The sequence below is a fragment of the Centruroides sculpturatus genome, unplaced genomic scaffold (genome assembly GCF_000671375.1).
Source record: "Centruroides sculpturatus isolate CEXI.00-Female unplaced genomic scaffold, Cexi_2.0 scaffold1406, whole genome shotgun sequence".
Classification (NCBI taxonomy): domain Eukaryota; kingdom Metazoa; phylum Arthropoda; class Arachnida; order Scorpiones; family Buthidae; genus Centruroides; species Centruroides sculpturatus.
This window is the reverse complement of record NW_019392609.1, coordinates 72,126-92,750: the sequence shown is the minus strand read 5'-3', so window position 1 is coordinate 92,750 and position 20,625 is coordinate 72,126. Positions and strand designations below refer to the sequence as shown.

Here is a 20,625-nt window from a genome sequence, read left to right as displayed (position 1 = left end):
ATATGCACTTGTATAATCAGTATTTTTTTTAATTTATGTGTCGGGCTGTTGTGTATGTAAAAATGATTTTATATTTTTAGTTGACTGAAGGGGGGCAAATGACACTCAAAACGTGTGTGTAAATGCATATCAACAAAAATTGAAATAAAGAAATGAATCGTGCCAAGTGATCGTTATTATGCCACATCGCGCTTATAAAACAAATAAAAAATACAACACAATTTCAAAATACAGAATATTTTTTTAAAAAATTAAAACTATGGAAAAGAAAAATAAATGAAGATGGAGAAAAGGATGTTTTCCCTTGCTGCAACAATGTTTGACTTCCAATGGAGTTGATTTCTCTTGCAGTGTGAACTCTATTTTTGAAGAATATTTATCACAGCTTATCACCTGGTTTGAGAAATATTTTCATAATTATATCATCAATAAATTTTCATGGATTCAAGATCTATTTAATGCCAGTGCTCCATCTGAATTTACTGCTGCAGAAGAAGAGAATCTTATTGAGTTGTCTTGTGACAATACGTTGATAACAAAATTTAGCAGCTGGAATTAACTGAACTTTGGATATCAGTAAAAGATGAATATCCTTTCTGAGTGATACAGCTCAGAAAATCTTAATTTCATTTGCGACTTCTGATTAGTGCAAAGTTGAGCTTGTTGCTGTGATAAAAACTAAGCATTGCACAAAAATCAATGTGGAGAAGGAAATGAGGGTGGCTGCGTCCAGTTTAATTCCAAGGTTTGAGAAAATGTGCGGTAATCAACAGGCTCATCCATCCCACTAATTATAATTAATTGAATTTGCTCAAATATATTTTTTGTTACCTTATATATGAGTTTTATTTATTTTTTACTTAATGTTCTAACTCTTTAATTAAAAAGATATTAGCTATTTCTCTATTTTGCAAATTGTACTTGTTAGAATTTGACATTACGGTACCTTGGGAAAATCTGAATTTAGCAACGGTGCCGCGAATCAAAACAGTTTGGAAACCACTGCATAGATTGTCAATAATCAATATGTAGCCTATTTGTGGCAAGATTCTGAAATTCTTTACTTGTCAGAACCTATACTATCTGGAATAATTGTGCTTATGTGTCTTAATTTTAAACCATGCCCAGTAACTTCAATAACTGCATTATGTCAGGTTATGCAAATTGGGAAAGGATATAAATGAGTATGAAGTATGCAAGTATGAAGTTTTTCTTCATAAACCTGATTATTAAAGCCAAAGAAATAGCTGAATTATCGGGCTATAAGCTTGATGCCGCTATTAAAGCAGCTGAGGTAGACAAATCAAGAATACTAGAGAGCAAAAGTACTACTACAATCTTGAAAAAGAACTAGAAATCTTCCAGGCTACAGACAAGAAAACATATGACATCTGTCTTCTCTTAAAAGCATTACAGATGATTCCACTACCCACATCAACTAAATCAAAAAGGGCATTCTCGGTAGCAGGACTTTTCATTATTAAAATAAGAACCAGATCGACTGATCGGACTATTGACCATCTTTGCTTTTTAAAATCTTATTATAAAAACTTACAATAATATTTGTATTATGTTTTATTTAAAAAATGAAAGTTACTTTCTAAGTTCATTTTTTTTTCCTTTAAATTTTCAATTCAATTCAAAGGCATTTTTTTTGTTGTTGTTGTTGTAAGCAGTTTCCAACAAACTTTAATAGATCTAGCAATTTTCCCAGTGTCTATTCAAAACCATATATAATTGTGAAAGATAATAACGCTCGTAGTTGGGAGCTAGTATGCTTAATCTCTTCTTAAATGGATTTTTTGATGTAGTCTGCCATAATGTAAATGGTTGGAGTTTAAAATAAAGACAATTCTATTAGAAGATTTAAAAATTTGTTCATTATATTGCATAATAAATCCAATAAGTTTGTGTAGTGCATTTGCAGAAGATTGTCAGTTGTCCAATACATAGAGAAGTTTGTTATAAGAATTTAGAATTAGGGAATTTCCTATTCCCTAAATATATCAACAGTTCCTATACAGTTTATATTTACTCTGATATTTATATTAAATATTTTAAGTATAAAGATTTTTAAATTAGCAAATGCAAAAATTTTCTCAATTTTATAATTTATTCATTTTGATAAACAAAAATGCATACTTACGTATCTTGCACTTCAATTCCCATATTCAAAGCAGTTTTATGAACGTAACTTTCAAAGCATTCCAAAACAGAAAAATCATATCCTTTAATTTGTACATTAAGCAGAGGATAGACTGGAAATTTTGGTTTCAAATACTATAAATAGATTTTATAATAAAATTATTAAGTAATTTTATATGTATACTATACAATTAATAAATAATTCTCAATAAACTTATAAAAATCTCCATACTTCTAAACAAAATAAATATAAATTAGAAATTACGCAGATTATACTGACAGAATGTAAAAATATAGGTTGTGTTTTTAGAAATTACCTGTAAGTATTCTGGTTCATGTATAGAATGAAACGACCGAGCCGTTCTGCTTTTTGGCAGACTTCTACACAAATTTGTGCAATACCGCAAACAAATCTGCAATTAATATTAAAATAATTGTTAAAAATTCCCATACTGAAGTTAGTTTTCTTTTATAAAATGTTAAGACCACAAATACAATTACCACTACTTATATTTTATTATTTTTTAACTAAACGAGTAAACTTAATTAGATATTACAAAAAAGAAAGAATTCATTAAAACATATACTAATTCCAACATATTTGTCTTTCGGTCTGTTTCTTGTTTTTTCTCTTCTTTATTCCAGTTTTAGACAATAAGGAGGAGAAGGAACTGGAAGTCAAGTAGAAAGAAAACTCAGTATCAGAAAAATGCGGAAGTTAGAAAAGCAGGACTACCAACAAGAACAGTTTGTCGTTCTTCAATACAGAGCGATATATAAGATTTTTAAATTGAGTTACTTATTTTGTTTTTATTTCATTTTGTAGAGCCTCAGTATAATGGCTAATATTTTCTTTTAGAAAAGAGAGCAATTATTTGTGCTTGGATTTATCATCTTAATTTTCTTTGGAAGTAATGTAAAAGAAAGTTTCTTAATGTTACCTCACATGCCTAAAATTAATTAGCAGGAACTGCTTTAATGATTGCTGTCAGATTCACAGATAAATGAAAGGTTAAATTGAAATTTAAGCAAAGAATAAAAGGCCTCTAGCTAAAATGCATAGTGGTTTTATTGTAGGTTATTCTAATGCTTTATTTCTTATCATTAATGCATATACCCTCAGGAAAATGACAATACACCACCGAATACACGAGTAGTGAGTATTTTAAATGATACAAATGCTACGAAATATAGAAAATAGCAGATGATAAATGAAAAAATCAGGGTAACAGACTACACAGCGATAGAAACAGACTTACTCTATTCATTGCTGATAAGTAAAATGCTTTCAGTTCCCCTCCACACACATCGATAGAAAATCAACACACACCCACGTGGGAAAATCTATTTCATAGTAACGTATCATCAGAAAGTTTCGAATTCGTTTCCTTAAAATAGAAAATTAATTTCTTCGAAACTTTTTACATAAAATATTTCGTTATTAAATAATATTTAATAATAATTAATATTTTAAATGATATTTTATTAAATATTTTGACGAAGCCATCTGGTGTTCAAAGTTTGCAATTTATATACAGTAATTCAGTTACTTACGTCACATACTCGTGTCTACGTCATACTTTTTCATTTATATTACTGTTTATTGATAGTTCTATTTTAATTTATTAATAATTATTGATTTAAAATTTATTCTATATATTCGAATACAAAATTTTATCTACATTTTTATTTAAATATTTAAATCTACATATAATCATTAACGTGTAAAAATATATTTAAAATAATACTACATTTTTTAAATAATTCCATACAGTTTATCGTTTATGTATAATTAACACGTGTGATAATAATTTTGTGCTTTAACAATATAATTTAATTAAATTAACATCAATATATTTTTAAGCAATTGGACGCTAGATGCCGCCACACTTTCATAGCAAATTCTGACGTGCGACTAAATATCCAGATGGCACAACGCGCTGATTGGCCAGCTGAATGACGTCAATCTACTTAAATCGGAAATGTTGATCTATCAGCCTAAACTTTGTATTGTTATTGTTGTTGTTGTGGTTGTGGTTGTGGTTGTGAGAGTGGGCAGACATTATATAATAGTTATAGACATTTCATCTAAAACTTGATAAAAGGCACTTACAGTATTTATAATTTCACTAGCTCTTGTGTGTATTGACATTAATTGAAAATTTTGCAATAATTTTAACATTAAACTAAATTACTTGATATCAAAGATTTTAATGCTGAGACATTTTTAAACATCAAGAAGTAACTTTTATCTGTTTTGTATTTTTGTAAGCTTTTTTGTACATTTACTATAATAATAAAATAATCAAAAATAACAAATGTAAATTGCAAATTAAGCTATTTTTTACATTTTTTATTAGACAATACAGTATTTTTAAGCTTACAAAAACTTGTATTTAATGTTTTATATATATTACAACAGAATATGCTAAGTGGAAATGCAGATTAGTTAACAATTTAATATATGTTTTCACCTAAACATAATTCATGCTTTTTAATGCATAATTTTTAAAACATTTTAAATAATAAGTTATTTTTTTCTACAAATTCTCTAATCCATTGGTTTGCTTTTCAAATCAAATCCTTTAAATATAGACACTAAATATATATTTTTCTATGCAACCAGGTATACAGCACATACAAGACATCTAGAAATAGTTATTCATTAGTATGGTACTATTATTTCAACAAAAAATAAAAAAAGGCTAAAAAAAATAGCTTACTATGAAAACATTAGTCTACAGTACAAGTGTAACATTACTTTTTCCTGACACATATTGATAAACAATTTCCACGATGAAATGTATGGAAATTCTTATTTAAAACATATTTAACTATTATATTCAAAGGAATTTAAATACTTACAGTATTATTGTTATATTGATTGTTTTTATGAATATCTGTAACAAAGTAAAAATTTTCTGTTATTTATTATCTGTGCACGTAAATTTAAAACACTAATCGCACTATTAAAATGATCTATTGTGTGTGATTTGGTTCAGAGGTGCATAAAGATCAAGTATGAAGTTAAATGTTCAAAAAAATAAATAATCAGCTGTATTTTTACTTTATACTCACTCTATATTACAACTAAAAAAATAATCTATTTCGTCACGATTCGTTCTGACGACCACAAAATATAATCTATACTTCGGTGGTTTGACGTCATTCAGCTGACCAATCTGGATATTTAGTCGCACGTCAAATTCTGTACGTACGGGTACGTTCGTAAAGTCGAACGAATCGGTACGGTTGCTCGATTTTGATGACGTTTCAAACAAAACGTGAACGGAATTTACATTTCTAAATCTACTCGCGATCACGTGACGTCATCACGTAATCTCACGTTCGGAATAATACACAGCGCGGGGTACTGTGTATTATTCCTTAAATCGGAGTATGCGTTACGTAATTTTAGGTGTGGTAAGTGCGACAGTATTACAGGCTATAACGGCGCTATGATTTTTATTTTTTGGAAGGGCAGAAGTGGGTATTATCTGCAAATTTCATTAGGAAACACACGCCTCACTAAAACAATACTCTATACAAGACATATAAGCGAAATAAATTCACGTTAAATGCCCTTAATGGCACTGCTTGCCTTTGATGGTACGGTTCGTGCTTTTAGCATAAAAATATAAATTTTTAGGGTCCTCCGAGTCAGATGTCCGGTCCATCTGTACTCTAATCGCATCTTGTTACGATAGTACGCATTATGGAATACTCAGTGTACAACATACGCGCAGGAATTCTTGCAAGTAGCCCACGTTTTGCTACGAGTATACAACGAATACTACGTAGAATTCATACACCAAGGATAGTGTACTGTCTTCTCTAATTTCACAGAAATATTCACTTATGTATAAGAAAATATATACAGTAAGCCTATTTAAACTTTACTTATGTAAAGTATGAACTCACAACACTGCAATTACTAAGAGGGGGCACTTTTCGAGTCCATTGTTCTGCCAGTCCCACATATCCAAGGTCAGGATTAATCCATTGACGAAAGTTTCTGAAATGACCGGAACTCGAACCCGAATAGTCCAGAGCAAAAAGATTAATTCTTTTATATGGCATTCTCTTCACGTTCCACCATTTTGATTATTGTTTAGAACATTAGGCATACTTAAAATCGAGCTTAAGGTCGATACTTACGGAAGATTTATGATGAATGAACACGACACGATACGGAAGATTCCAATTCGTGAATGGTACAAAATGTAATTTATCATCCATAATATAAAGTTTCGAATCACAAACATCTATTTGTCTCTACCAATTGCTTTTTAACACTGTTTTCCCTTTGTTTCCGCTTAAAAATAACGAATAAAAAGATTAAATGAAAGAACAGAAGAATACAACAAATTTTAAATGCACACTTAAACTATTACGGCGCGTAAATTAAACATATAGTGTGGCCCACAAGTCGGTTAACAGTTGTAAACACTAAATTGCTATTCTTTTCGAGAAGTAAAGTTAATTATGCAGTAAAAAAACTAGTCTGTCCAGTGGTTAACTGATTTTTGGGCCATCCCTCCAGTGGTTAACTGATTTTTGGGCCATCCAGTGGTTAACTGATTTTGGGCCATCCATTTGGGAGGATGGCCCAAAAATCAGTTAACTACTGGACAGTTAAATTTCGTATCTAATCTCGAAATTTAAAGAAAATTATTTGCTTAATTTAAGGAGTAATTGTTGTTTAATTAAAGTAAGGCGCTTGTGGTCGATCCAGCTTATTGTTTAGTGTGCATTTTTGTATATTTTTTTGTCCTAGTGTCCGACTTAGTAGCATCCGTCTGTACTACTTTGGTGTGTGGAGGGTGAAGTGGCTCGCACCCGGATTCTCTTTTGAAGAAAAGAAAGCGGAGATCGTAATCTGATCGTAAACTGTAGCGAGAAGAAGAAGAAGAAAAAAAAATATCCTGGATTACTTCCTTTCGGTATTTAGGACAATACGTTAACAATTTTTTATATACAATATATTTATACAATGCTTAAAAACACGGAGAAAATCTATAATTTAAAACTTTTTATTGGAATTATTCTTAAATTTTCGTCCAGAAAATTAGCTCGTAACATAGAAACTACACTGATATACAGTCGACCCCCTATAACATTGTCGATAATTCCGTTTTATATGAATTCCATATTGTACGAGTCACTTAGATTTTACAAATACGTGTGCCGTTCACAGCCCGGCACACGTATTTGTAAAATCTAAGTGACTCGTACAATATGGAATTCATATAAAACGGAATTATCAACAGTGTTATAGGGGGGTCGACTTGTACGTTGAGGGTGGATCGAAAGTCATTCAACCCAAAATTGATGTCTTATTTCGTAATTTAACTATGACGAATTTGTAAAAAAAAATATAATAATAAAGCACGTTGTTTTAAGCCCAATTTACGATTTATATATTCACTATTACACAAGCAAAACACTCGTGAGCAGTCCTGTATCTAGAGGGTTTCTAAGATGCCCTATCAAATTAGTGACACTAATTTGATAGGGCATCTTAGAAACCCTCTAGATAGAGGGCCACTTTCCCTATCCCTCTATGTACCCTAAATATTTAATATCGAAGAGGATACAATGCGATTTAAAAAATGAAGGCCTGAATATTTCATGGGTTTAGGGCCCTTGACGTAAATAAATTTTTTTTTCTGGAAGTAGCGTACAAAGTTATTGCAGGAAAGTTATATTTTTACTTACGACGTTTTTTTTGCTCCAAGTACACGGTCTAATCGGTCCATAAATTCTCTTAAACTGGAATTTCAGACGACTCCGAATGGAGTTAACGAAGAGAAGATTTCCGGGTTGCTTTGTTCTATCCATTTAACTAATCCAGACATCTTATATTTAAATCTTTATATATTTTCTAGTAGGAAACACTAAAAATAATTGTTTTTAAGTTAAAAAGATTCAAAATTTTTACGCCAGTTTATTCCATCCAGTGGAGCGTTATAGCTTCGTGGGTACTCGGAGGAATTTGAATTAGGGTGCCCCATGTACGATGTTAAATTCAGACGTGTTTCTTCAGGAAAATATCTTATTGTATAAGATTAATTTAGGGTCCTCCTGTTAGTGGGGGGCCCAGGCGATTACCCTTTATTGTTCTTAAGTGAGGATTTTAGCTTTTTCGAACACGTTCACAACCCCTTTGCCGTATTTAATTTTCGAATTAATTTATATACAAAGATAACAGAGGTTTAATTTTTAATAAATTTTAACATTAAACGGGCGATTACACGCGATAAGAATATGCAAATTAAATCGAAGGAGATCGATATCTGGAAAAAAAATCGATCGTAAATAATAACAAACGATAAGGGATCATCTCGGATTTAATTATCCTCGATAGGATATCTTTCAAGTTCAATGACAGTATAGTAGTTAGTCGGAAAGATCGGGTCAAAGGTTTAATCAAAAAATAATATATAAATATTTTTTTTTCTTATTCTTTCCTGTCATACTTGATATACCAGTCACATTATTCGAATTGAATCTACTCTCCAATCTAGAAAATACGTTAGAATCATGAGGTGAAGTGTACGTCGAGGGGGTGAGTTTAAGTGCAATTCATGCTCGGTCAGTTAGGGGTTATGGAGTTATGGTTACACTACACACCCATGATTTTTCTTACTATCTTATGAACGACCGCAGTCGTTTACATACGCCTCGACGAACCCTTGGCACCATTTTGTTCGCGTGGGAGAGAATGCGCGACTCACCACGAATTTCTGTATCACGAATTTTTTTTTTTAATATAAGGAGGCGATGCGGAAGTAAAAAAATAACAACAACACTTCCATATAAACCTATATAATTGATTTTTCTTCAAGTTCGAATGTAGATCTATCGATGACGACTAAATTACGTGCTTAAAATACACCCTCTTCGAAGACCCGATTTTAGTAAAAGCTATACAAGATATATGGCTTAAGGCCTCACTCTATAAGGGGCCTCGTTTCGTGCCCATAAAAAAAAATTAATATGTATTTCTTGGAGAGGAGGGACCTTTTAAATTCTTTCAATTCTAAATCCGGTCCTGCATTCGTGACGTCTAATTAAGAAAGTGACCATTAACCCGGTCAGAATCTTTGGCTTATATTCGGGTGTAAGACCTTCGAAAGGGGGAGTTCTCCCGAAAAAAATTTATGCTCTCACAATGGTTCCTACCCTTATTAATTAATGCTAATTTTACTAACAAAAACAAAAAAATCTTTAATGTTATTTTTATTGATAAAGAAACAGCCCACGTATTTCGTTTTATCACCAAAAAATGGCAAAAAGGACCCACTGAGGAGAAAAAAAGGGCCCCTCTCTACCTACGGGTCCCATACAAGCTCTCGAATGACCTGGATCTGAATCGCATTTTATTCTATAATTCGTCTACGTAATTAGTCCAATAAATATACGTTCAACACGATTATAGACTGAGAAACTCTATATATTATTCTTGAATAAAATCAAAAAAGGTACTCAGTAAACTGTAAGAGAAATAGCATTGTTTCTTACGTCAGCCTTCAAGAATACAAGCCTTATAATAATATAAAACTAATTCTACAACACCCCCAAAGCGTGACCATTCCTCATACGTCCTTCACTCATTTATCATCAGAAAACAAGTATATTCTGATAAAAATCTACGTTATTTTATTTTATTTTTTTACTATTATTTACCAAAACGAAACCTTACAACACCATCTTGTGTACTAGGAAATTACTGCACGAAAAAGAAGAAAGAAATAAAAAAAAATGGCAGAATGGATTCGTTGTATCAATTTCTGGGAAGCGTGGCATAGTAGTAAAATGCCAAGAGCAAATGTCGTAAACACTAGAGAATGGCTTATAGTATTTTTAATAACATTATACCCCGGGCATTATAATTCAGATATGATTTTCTTGGCATCTGTATGCATTGTAATTTATCGGTTACAATGTTGTATACCTAGTTCCGGCCCGATCTGTCTGACATCATAGGAGCTTCCGGGAGAGTAACTCCTCCCCATCCAAGCATGAACTCTTCGCCCGGATGAGTATGTTTGTCTCGCTGACCCGGTGGCCGAAGTATATAAAGAGCTGCAAGGTCATCGTCTCTATCATTCTCTTACCTGAAACTAGACCAGGAACGTTCTACCAGGCCCAGGTTTGTACCGATTTTTCGTATTTATCTAACGTCTTTATGCTATTTACATAACGTTATTCAAATCTGGGTATGTTTTTATATTATTTTTAATTAAAATATAAATTAATTAGATGTTATACGCCTCTCATTTCATCTTGTATGACAATCGGAGGTAATTTAAATTCATTTTATCCAAGATAATATGACTTAAATGATCTGTATTTGAAGTACAGTAAAACCTGTGTAAACCGGAATCGCGCGGTACCGAATGTTTGCCAGGTTTCCTTTTTAATCAGGTTTTACTGTAACCTTAAATTGCTTGTACTAAAAATAGCTTTCAACCAGTTCAAATCGAATATCTGAAGCATTTTTACTAGAAAATTATTGATTATAACATATTCTTGAAGCACTAGAGTACAAAATTCATTCAGAAAATACACTCCTCCTATTGAGGATCGTTACTAAAATGTTTTGCAACGAATTAAAATCGATTATTTGCAACATTTTTAATGAAAAATCGTAAGTTTCTTCTTCAGATATTCGATATTTTCTAAAAGTCACGCTTATTCCGGATCGAGGTATTATTATTATTGCATTTGAAATGAAATTTGTAAATAATGGGGTATCCGAAGAGAATATTTTCATTTGTTTAAGCAATTTATAATTAGGGAAACTCAATTAAAACTGTCAAAATGTATAGTGTTTTTTTTACAGACTCGATTATTTCATCATCACTAACGACCCTTCATCACATTCGTGATGATAAGTAAACTTCCTCTCCATACAATAACACTTGCATTATTACGGGATCGTGATTTATTAAACATAAACGCCCCTCTGATGAAGTGATAAGTCCGTGTAAAAAATCATAATTACCTTATTTTTTTTAAAGGTTATTTCATTAATTAACGTTCTATTCTTATATTCTATGTTATTTTATTTAAAAAATACAATATTATTCGATTAATATTATTATAAAAAGTTGAACCGCCTTCCATTGTGATTTAACCAAAAAAAATCCATTTCTTGGCACTCAATAATTGCTGCCATATCGTTAATGAGATTCACGGCAATTTACCAACAGATATTAATTAAAAATGAACTCTTCAAGGCTCATCGGATGATATAAATAGAATTTTTATCTGATTCAATTTAAAATTAGAAAGTTTTTCTTGGGAACTACCTGAATTACCAACTCTTCAATTATGCAAACAACTCGTCTGTAAAGACGGTCGTCGACTGTATGACTCGCAATGTCACCTTCTGAACTTCTGTTATTTTTTAATTGCATACGATTAAATCATCAGGAAATGGCTCTTAAGAGGTGTTTATTCATCTTTAACTTTTAATTAAATGTTAAAAATCCTCGATAAATCATTGCAACTTGTGAACTTTCTTATAGTAGTAAACACTATAATTGCGTAAAGGATACGTTTAGAAGGTTCTTCCGTATCAATTTGCATGAATAGCTCATTGCAAATGATGCAAACTAAGCATAACAAACTGCATAAACTGTTTATCTCGAATATTTTAATTATGTTACTCAGAAGACGGAAGAATGATCGAACCAACGATGTAACAAACTTTTATTCGTTCAGTTGAACCTCGAATCAATGAAGGATCAAAAAGCAAACATGTTATTTGTTAGTTACTAGGTTAATATAAAGGAAAAATTTGCAAATATTTAAATTCTATACCGGATTTAAATGGTAGGATCAAGCGAAACTCGTAACAAAGAAGTGGAGTAAATTCAGAAAGATTAGTAAAGTGTGAAAGGTAATCAAACTATAACAAAAGAGGAACCAAGAAAACTGAGTCAAAAGATTAAAAAGTTGGCGAAATGGTCCGTTAAAACAAACGTTATAAAGAATTCCTCGTAGCGTGTACCACTTAAATAAAACAGTACGCCTTTGTGCATCATTAATTCGGTACACGGATAATTATAAGAAGCGTGACGTCACCCGCCTGGCAGGATTCTACCGCGACCCTTTTCGATAGCGTGACAGTTTTAAAAGGTCACGGTCAACGACCTAAACGAGAAATTGGGTTATTGTCGTAAGAACCATTAAGCACAGAATCCGGGTGCGGGTCAGACGCATTCCACCCGGAAGCTCCCATTCTAAACAACAAGAACACAAAAAAAAAACAAAGAAAATTCAATTCATTTTTTAATGTTTTACAAGTTTAAGAACTTGTTCTCCATATTTTTTATTCCTTTTTATTTCTTACAGGTTATCAAAAATGTCGAAATCTTTCTGGTTCTTCCTCTTCGTCTTTGGTATGGTGGTGTGTTCCGCATTGCCAAGTCCGGATGGAAAATCGGAAACGGAAAAAAACACGGAAACTGTTAAAAGTAGCTCGAGAGAAGCGAGATTCGACGAGAGAAAATTTAAACAAGAGATCGATAAGAACGAAATTTCTCAGTTTATGTCTTCTAAGAACGTCATCAAGACTTTAGTCAAATTGATATTTGGAAGTGATGAAGAGAGCGCTGCCACTTCTAGAAAAATCCTGCATTTGTTGGTGAACGTGTTGGACATGTTGAAAACTACACTGGGCCAGAGATCGCGCTCATCTCAAGCTAGAAGCGTAAGAGATACTTTAGACGAAGCAGCTTTGGCTGGTGCATCTATGCTGAAAGGATACGTCAAGTCTATCTTGACTAGAGATGCAAGATGCGCCCAGAAGTATATCTGTGAAGCTAGTAAGGATGCGGTGAAGGAAGGAGACAAAATTGGTTACATCGTTGCCCAATTTGGAGGGTAAGTCTGCTATTCATATAATCAGTAGGATTTCAAAATTAAATTACTACAAACTTAAATTTTATCTAAGAATGAATTCGATATCCTTCATCTTCTAAGTTTCTTTAGAGCTTAGATTCATTTAGATCCTGAAGAGTATATATTCAAATTTAAATAAACAACATAGGATTACAAAACTTCAAAAATTCTTGTGATCTTTCTATGTATATAGGGCTGAAGATCTATTTTTCTGGCTAAAACTTAGCTAAACACCTAGAAAAACTTTGCTCTTAAATGATTTATAACATGCCTCGCTACTGTCCTAATTTATTATCATCGTTGAAAAAATCCTTTATCTGTGTATATACAGTTGAACATACAGAACTTTAATTTTCAATTCTAAAACTGTTTTCTCATAACAACACCTCTTGTAGAATGTTTAGAATGTTTATGAGCTTCTAAATGCAGACTGAGCAGCCATATTGTAACGTTCAGAGTACAATAGTAAAGTGAAAAAGAAAAAAACAAGCACTGTTTTGCTTAAATAATAATAAAACTCGTATGTAACTTCAAATTTATACTGGGCAGTTGGGGGTTATATTTAGACATACGAAAACTTAAATTCTCTCATTAATTTACATTTTTATATTTGCTTTAATTTGTTAATTGATTAATTTTAAACACAGAAAACATATTTATTACCTTTCACCATTCAGTAATTATTATGTATATTTTTCTTTCCTTAAATACAGTAATTAAAGTTTTAAGTTTAAGTTCTTATGCTAATATGCAAGATATTAAAAACATTTTCAATTCAAACAAACATCTTGATATAATGTAATGTTTTGAATTTGAAAAATATTCTTATCTAAATAAATAAATTTTTCTTTGTAGGTATGCAGTCAGTTACATGTTAGAAAACCAAAAATTAATACCATTCCAGATGAATTATAATGCTTCCAGGAAGGGAAGAAGTGGAGAAGATTGCCTAAGCATTTTCCAGTCTTGCAATGAAACCGAATGATTGAAATTATGACATTTTTTGTGAGTTTTAATGTCTTTTCTTAAAAAAAAATATAATCGACGAAGACGCTGTGCGTTTGAGTTTGAAGAAATTTTAGTACTCGATGTACGCATACACGATTTGTATACCAATAGATATTAGTAGTTATTCGAAATATTTCAAGTACTTTGAATCTTCTCTACGGATCACGATACTTTGCTCACAAACATTTTTGCATTCCATTGGATTTTGTAAATGGTCAGTTTTGTAATTCCTTGGTTCTTGACAATGCCAGCAGATTGTTATTTATTAAATACACAGACTTTTTTACCATGTGGAAGGTTTTGTTTTGTATTATAATAAAACATTTTTTTAATAATTTAATCACATTTCACATCAATTTTGTACATTTTTTTAAATAAATTCAAATATAAAGAAAAGTTTCGTGTGTTCATGTCATTAAATTATATTTTCATAAACACCAATTAATACTGAAGCAACTTCTTGTTTCGTTTCAATTTCAGTTTCAAAATTTTAAGCTTAGAGTATTGCTTTTTTTTTACGAACTTATCATACGAGAAATGTTTGAACTAATCTTGTAACTAATATCAATAAAGCCTAAATTAGTTCCTGTTTTCTGTGTGATAAGTCAGTAAAACAAGCAATACTCTAAGCTGTGAATTTTGAAACTGAAGTGAGTGTCTAAGGACGACTCAAATATGATATATGTTTTTCTAAAATTTGCTATAAGTAATACATACAAAAATCACATCTAAAATGTCTATATTAATTATAGAAGTTGCAATCTATAGCTTAATATCTGTTATTTTTGACTGATAATTTTTGAAATGCTTAATCATACTGTAAAATTTATTATAAATAATGTATTGAGACATTTCCATTTTATATATTAAATTAACAGCTATTAGCAGAGCCAAATAATTTTGTTTTAAAATTATTTGACTCTGTCCATCTGTAAAATATTTGTAATCAGAAAAAATAATTTATCTATCATAAAATATTATCAAAAACTACTTTAATTTTTAAAAATACATTCCTAAAATATTTTGCCTTTACACATCAATGTACACAATGCAATTTTAAAGAAGTATGATTTTTTAAAATAATTCTAGAAATAATAATATTTACATGATAAATATTTGTTTTATAAAATCACACCTTTCACTCCTTCAGTTATGACGACAAAATGACAAGTCGAAGAGGGAAGATGAGGAGAAAATATAACTTTCATGTTTCGGACTTTCTGTTCTGTCAAATAATTTCTCGAATTGGTCTCTATTTTATAAGTAATATTAGTTCGCGTAAGCATTATTCTAGTGTGAATTAGATTGGACCACGTTAATCCCAGAGATGGAATGGTACAATTGTTTGATTCATTCATAGTTTCATCAATAATATCAGTGACCTAAAAACAGGTATGTTTAATTGAAACAAATAACATTTATCACCAAAAAAAATTTACACTTGCCTACCTGATTAACACAAATAACAGAAAGTTCGTGTGCGGTTGCTAACCTACGAAGAATTAATCCCAATTTCCGTAGCTCGTGAGATCTTTCCATAGTTTGGTCAATGCCATACTCACATCTGAAGAGAGCAGCTACCGAATCAAGAATAACTAATTTTATATTTCTTGACGTTATCAATGGTGGTAGTTGTTTCTCTAAGCATTTCCACAAGTTTGGCTGTAATATGAAGTAATAAAAGTCAATAAATAAAATCTTAAATATAAAAATCTTACATACATTATTTATTACTTTGTAGAGACTACTTACCAAATCACCAATTTGAGTTATATATATGTTATCCATAAAATAATTTAAATCATAGCATTTATATAACTTCTGAACCATGATTTCTATCATTTGATGTAACCTTTTTATTGGAAAAACATCCTCAGTGCAAATATAAACAACACCTAGAGAACAAAATAACAAACTAACATTTTCAGTTTCTTCAATAAAATAATCTGTTTGAATACTAACCGCCGTTAAGTCCACCTAATTCAATCGGCAATCGCATCTGGATCGATAACTGCAAGCACAATTGGGTTTTTCCACTCGCACTCTCTCCAGATATTTCTGTGATATGATGTAGAAGAATTCCTCCTCGTAAGAACGAATTTAATATTCCGCACCCTGTACTCAATTTTTTAAGTTTAAATACATTAGGACATTCGCCATGCTTAATCTGTAATGCTGTTAAAAGAAAGATTTTATATGAGATTTGATAATTATATGTTTAAAGTAAAAAAAAAATTTCTTACCAGTTGAAAACGATGAATTTTTTAAAACATGACGTGCAACAGATGTCAAAATAGTAGTAATTTCTTGATGAGAAAGTCTTGTCTTATGTTGCAATTCTGATTCAGAGAGAGCAAGAATATTTTTACATGTCAACAACTTGGCTGGAAAAAATTAATTTTACTACTGTAATATAATAAATTACAATAGATTGAATGGTAGTAAATATTGTTTGAATGTCATTAAATGCGCGATAAAAACACAAAACAATTCAAGGGCTTGCGGATGGTTAAGTCCACTTTCGGATCTATAGAGTAATTTAAAACACAAACAATCAAACTCAAAAAACATTTTACTTCAATAATAGTAATGATGTATTGTTTTAACTTTAAAACAACACCTTCAAAATATATTTATTTAAATTTTTATAATTAATATACTCAATTAATTTCTTGTATAGTTAAAAACTTAAATAATTACAGTTGCTTTTATGATAATTTTCTGAAGAGAAGTTTTCTATTGATATTATTATTAAGTAGAATGCTTCTTGATTTTATACAAGTTAGCACACTTTATTTTTTGAATCTTTGAAGATTATCTGTATTTTTGTTGTAAATTTGATTAATCTATGACACAACAGTTAATATGAAATAGTTGTAAACATGTAATTTGAGAAATAAGAACATAGAATTAACATTTAATCAGGTTATGAACTCTATAATTGAATATAACTAATGCAAATGCTATAAGTAATAGAATAAATAAAAACATTTAAAATGTAAAGCAATATATACAAACAAAACTGTACTGCAAAAACTATAAATTAAATGCGATATTCCAAATGCGGTTAGAAATTAAATAAAAATGAAGAATATCAGTATTAAATATTATTATTATTTACTCCAAGCACATATCAATAATTAGAAAATTAATATTTAGTTTAAATATTCAATTTACTAATATATTTTTACATCAGAATTACCAGTAGAGTAAATGAAAATTTCTTTATTAAAAGAAAAAAATTATATACATGTACAAATCTATAATAGAGAGGGTTGCGGCCGACGTTTTCAACGCGAAAATGTGTACGTCGGACGTTCAGCGCCGCCTTCCTGCGAGCCTAGAAGTTTGACAATGGCATTCGGAACGTCAGTAGAATCGTGCTCAACGTTCTAAACGCCATTGTCAAACTTCTAGGCTCNTGTTCATCCAGACAAGATAGCCTTCACTGTTCTCTACCATGAATGAGGTGTGGTTGTCCAACTTCCTTTTGGCAGTTTACAATTTATTCATTGTCAGACAACTGTCAGTACCTACTCAATACAGACACATGAACAGCCTAGTTCAAATCAGCTCAGCCACAATCTCAGCTGTTTTTGAAACACTGCAACCAACCATCTGGCCATAATGATTTGGTCTTTATCAAGTTCAGACAGATCCTTTTGCTTGCCTATAATTGCAGTGTACAAGTTTGGAAAACAATTACGAGATGTATCTTGCCCATTTTATACACTCATGGTCTAGGAGACAATTGATATGATCCTATCCAGTGCCGTATTTAGAACATAAGCGGCCCTGGGTCAGGAGCAAGATGGGGCTCCCTTAATGAAACAGAAACAATAGTATATTACAGACTTAGGGATGCATTATTTGTTTCCTCCCGTAGAGTATATATGATTTTTCACATCCCTTGGCCAGGAAGTGGAATTTTCTTTCCATGCAGCAGGAAGAAAGTATTGTTTTTGGCCGAGGTGTGGTGAATAAGTATCAAAAATTTTGTAAGTTTACTTAGTTTTAAGATCATTTTTAACTACATATAGGAGAAATAAAGTATTTTATATTTTTAATAATTTGTTTATTTTAACTTATTAACCTATTTTTTATTTGTAACTTTATTACTTTCGGATTAGAGGCCCCTATGACCTGGGGCCTTGGGCCAGAGTCCATAAGACCTGCCCTAAAGACGGCACTGATCCTATATTTCAATTGTCTCATGTTAGATAAATGCCCTCTTCTTTTGTGTATGGAGTGGTCATAATATTTTGGCTAATTACTGTATATCAAGCCTTAAATCAGAGAGCTATTTGTTTCAAATTGTCAAAATGTTTTCAAGAAATTTAACTTATCCTCAGCAACCACAAGAAACATTCTACTTAAAATAACTCACTTTCAAACATTTGCAAATATTTAAAATATTAATTAATATTACTAACAAGTAAGCATTTTATGTAATTATTATTGCCTTATTGTCCTTAATTCTTATTATATTTGTCAACTTGGACTTATTAATAATAATAAAGTAACGTACATTATAATAAATGTTTTTAAATAAAATTAATATAGACCTTATTAATTTTTAAATATTTTCTTGTAAAGAAGTTGAGATAATTTCCAGATGAACGAGACATTGAAGGTATCACCCTTCCTGTCTGAAGGACCCAGGTTCGAGTCTGGCTCAAAATGCTTAGCTTTATTGAATAAGCTAAAGGTATAGAAAATAAACAAGTAAAACATCACAATTTAGTTATTTTTCATCGAATGGAAATAAAAAAAAAAGATAGAGCGGTCACTAGGTCTATCTTTTGTCACCACAGATTTATATCTCTCTTCCTGCCGTCCTGCGACCCACTTACGTCGCTGCTCATCATTTTTACGTTTACAAATCGGGGTCAATAAATAAATATATATATAAGATTTTAAGAAATTTTAAATTCCAGCGCCCACCAATAACTTAAAATTCTTTATAACAGGATATAATGGTTTCTATTTTTATTGGTTATTTAGTCAAGTTCTCATGACAGTTCCAGCGATCCGCCCCCGACTATGGCCGATGAGGAAGTAGTTTGAGATGGAAATTTTTTACCAGTTTTACGATTAGTAGTTTGATGAACGACCGAGGTTTTTCCCGTCTATTAATAGATCTCAAACGGATTTGGGTGGACGTCTAGACTCTATATATATATCGGATTACGAGTAAAGCCTTCATATTTCCATCGTTGTTCGGGTAAGAAGTTAGGTTTTATAAAACATTTAATGCTTTTAAGTTTAAATTAATAATCTTATATAAATTTAATGTATTTTAATTAAAATAATTTTCCTTTTGAAGTTATATATTTTAAGATTTTGCACACAATTTAACACATTAATATGAATTAGTGTCAAATATAACTTAGTATATTAATACACTGGGCTCTTGATGTATAGTAAACTTCAAAGTCATTCACTATATTCGTAAAGAATAGCAAACAGTCCACTACATCGAGGGATGACTTAAAGAACACTATATAGAGGGTCCACTGTATTTTCATTATTATTTTGTTTACCTTTAAGTAATGCAGCAGTAAGCTTAGGATTTAAGTCTAACGACTCGATTTCTGATGAATTATCCATTACACAATTCAAAATATTTATATAAGAACCACGAAGAGTTATATAAATTAATATCCAATACTAATTTTATTATTAATATTTGTAAATTCTTTATATCAGTAATATTTCCAAATTTAGACATATTGTCCAATAACAGTTAGTTATTTAAGCAATACTTTCGTTAAAATAACTTTTGTTTTATAAAAATTACGACATTTTTAATTTCCATATGTAAGTCGCCAAACACAAACAATCAAACTCAAAAAACATTTTACTTCAATAATAGTAATGATGTATTGTTTTAACTTTAAAACAACACCTTCAAAATATATTTATTTAAATTTTTATAATTAATATACTCAATTAATTTCTTGTATAGTTAAAAACTTAAATAATTACAGTTGCTTTTATGATAATTTTCTGAAGAGAAGTTTTCTATTGATATTATTATTAAGTAGAATGCTTCTTGATTTTATACAAGTTAGCACACTTTATTTTTTGAATCTTTGAAGATTATCTGTATTTTTGTTGTAAATTTGATTAATCTATGACACAACAGTTAATATGAAATAGTTGTAAACATGTAATTTGAGAAATAAGAACATAGAATTAACATTTAATTAGGTTATGAACTCTATAATTGAATATAACTAATGCAAATGCTATAAGTAATAGAATAAATAAAAACATTTAAAATGTAAAGCAATATATACAAACAAAACTGTACTGCAAAAACTATAAATTAAATGCGATATTCCAAATGCGGTTAGAAATTAAATAAAAATGAAGAATATCAGTATTAAATATTATTATTATTTACTCCAAGCACATATCAATAATTAGAAAATTAATATTTAGTTTAAATATTCAATTTACTAATATATTTTTACATCAGAATTACCAGTAGAGTAAATGAAAATTTCTTTATTAAAAGAAAAAAATTATATACATGTACAAATCTATAATAGA

The 20,625-nt window shown here is 30.4% G+C and overlaps 2 protein-coding genes across 4 annotated transcripts; one reads left to right on the top strand and one right to left on the bottom strand.

The window, feature by feature from the left end:
- Positions 1-2,146: 2,146 nt before the first annotated feature.
- Positions 2,147-19,892, bottom strand: LOC111617659 (DNA repair protein XRCC3-like). Of its 2 annotated transcripts, none has more exons than XM_023358934.1 (8): positions 19,611-19,892; positions 16,311-16,451; positions 16,030-16,242; positions 15,820-15,962; positions 15,517-15,729; positions 15,203-15,449; positions 2,463-2,558; positions 2,147-2,280 (listed from the first exon to the last, which is right to left on the bottom strand). In XM_023358934.1, the coding sequence occupies exons 1-7, from the start codon at positions 19,675-19,677 to the stop codon at positions 2,527-2,529; spliced, it is 1,056 nt and encodes a 351-aa protein (XP_023214702.1). In that variant the 5' UTR covers positions 19,678-19,892; the 3' UTR covers positions 2,147-2,280; positions 2,463-2,526. The 2 variants fall into 2 exon arrangements, with proteins under 2 accessions (XP_023214702.1, XP_023214703.1); XM_023358935.1 differs by having other exon boundaries at positions 16,311-16,406.
- LOC111617661 lies at positions 12,232-14,440 on the top strand. Of its 2 annotated transcripts, XM_023358941.1 has the most exons (3): positions 12,232-12,294; positions 12,511-13,041; positions 13,915-14,440. In XM_023358941.1, exons 2-3 carry the CDS (start codon positions 12,521-12,523, stop codon positions 14,042-14,044), a joined length of 651 nt encoding a protein of 216 aa, XP_023214709.1. In that variant the 5' UTR covers positions 12,232-12,294; positions 12,511-12,520; the 3' UTR covers positions 14,045-14,440. The 2 variants fall into 2 exon arrangements, with proteins under 2 accessions (XP_023214709.1, XP_023214708.1); XM_023358940.1 differs by lacking the exon at positions 12,232-12,294 and having other exon boundaries at positions 12,482-13,041.
- Positions 19,893-20,625: the final 733 nt, after the last annotated feature.

Excerpts from the sequence above, each read along its gene's own strand:
- LOC111617661 (XM_023358941.1), top strand. The coding sequence starts at position 12,521 with ATGTCGAAATCTTTCTGGTTCTTCCTCTTCGTCTTTGGTATGGTGGTG. Across the intron at positions 13,042-13,914 it reads ATCGTTGCCCAATTTGGAGG|GTATGCAGTCAGTTACATGT; the intron begins GTAAGTCTGCTA and ends TTTTCTTTGTAG.
- LOC111617659 (XM_023358934.1), bottom strand. The coding sequence starts at position 19,677 with ATGGATAATTCATCAGAAATCGAGTCGTTAGACTTAAATCCTAAGCTT. Across the intron at positions 16,243-16,310 it reads AAATTCATCGTTTTCAACTG|CATTACAGATTAAGCATGGC; the intron begins GTAAGAAATTTT and ends TTCTTTTAACAG. Across the intron at positions 2,559-15,202 it reads CATAACTGAAGGAGTGAAAG|ATTTGTTTGCGGTATTGCAC; the intron begins GTGTGATTTTAT and ends TATTAATTGCAG.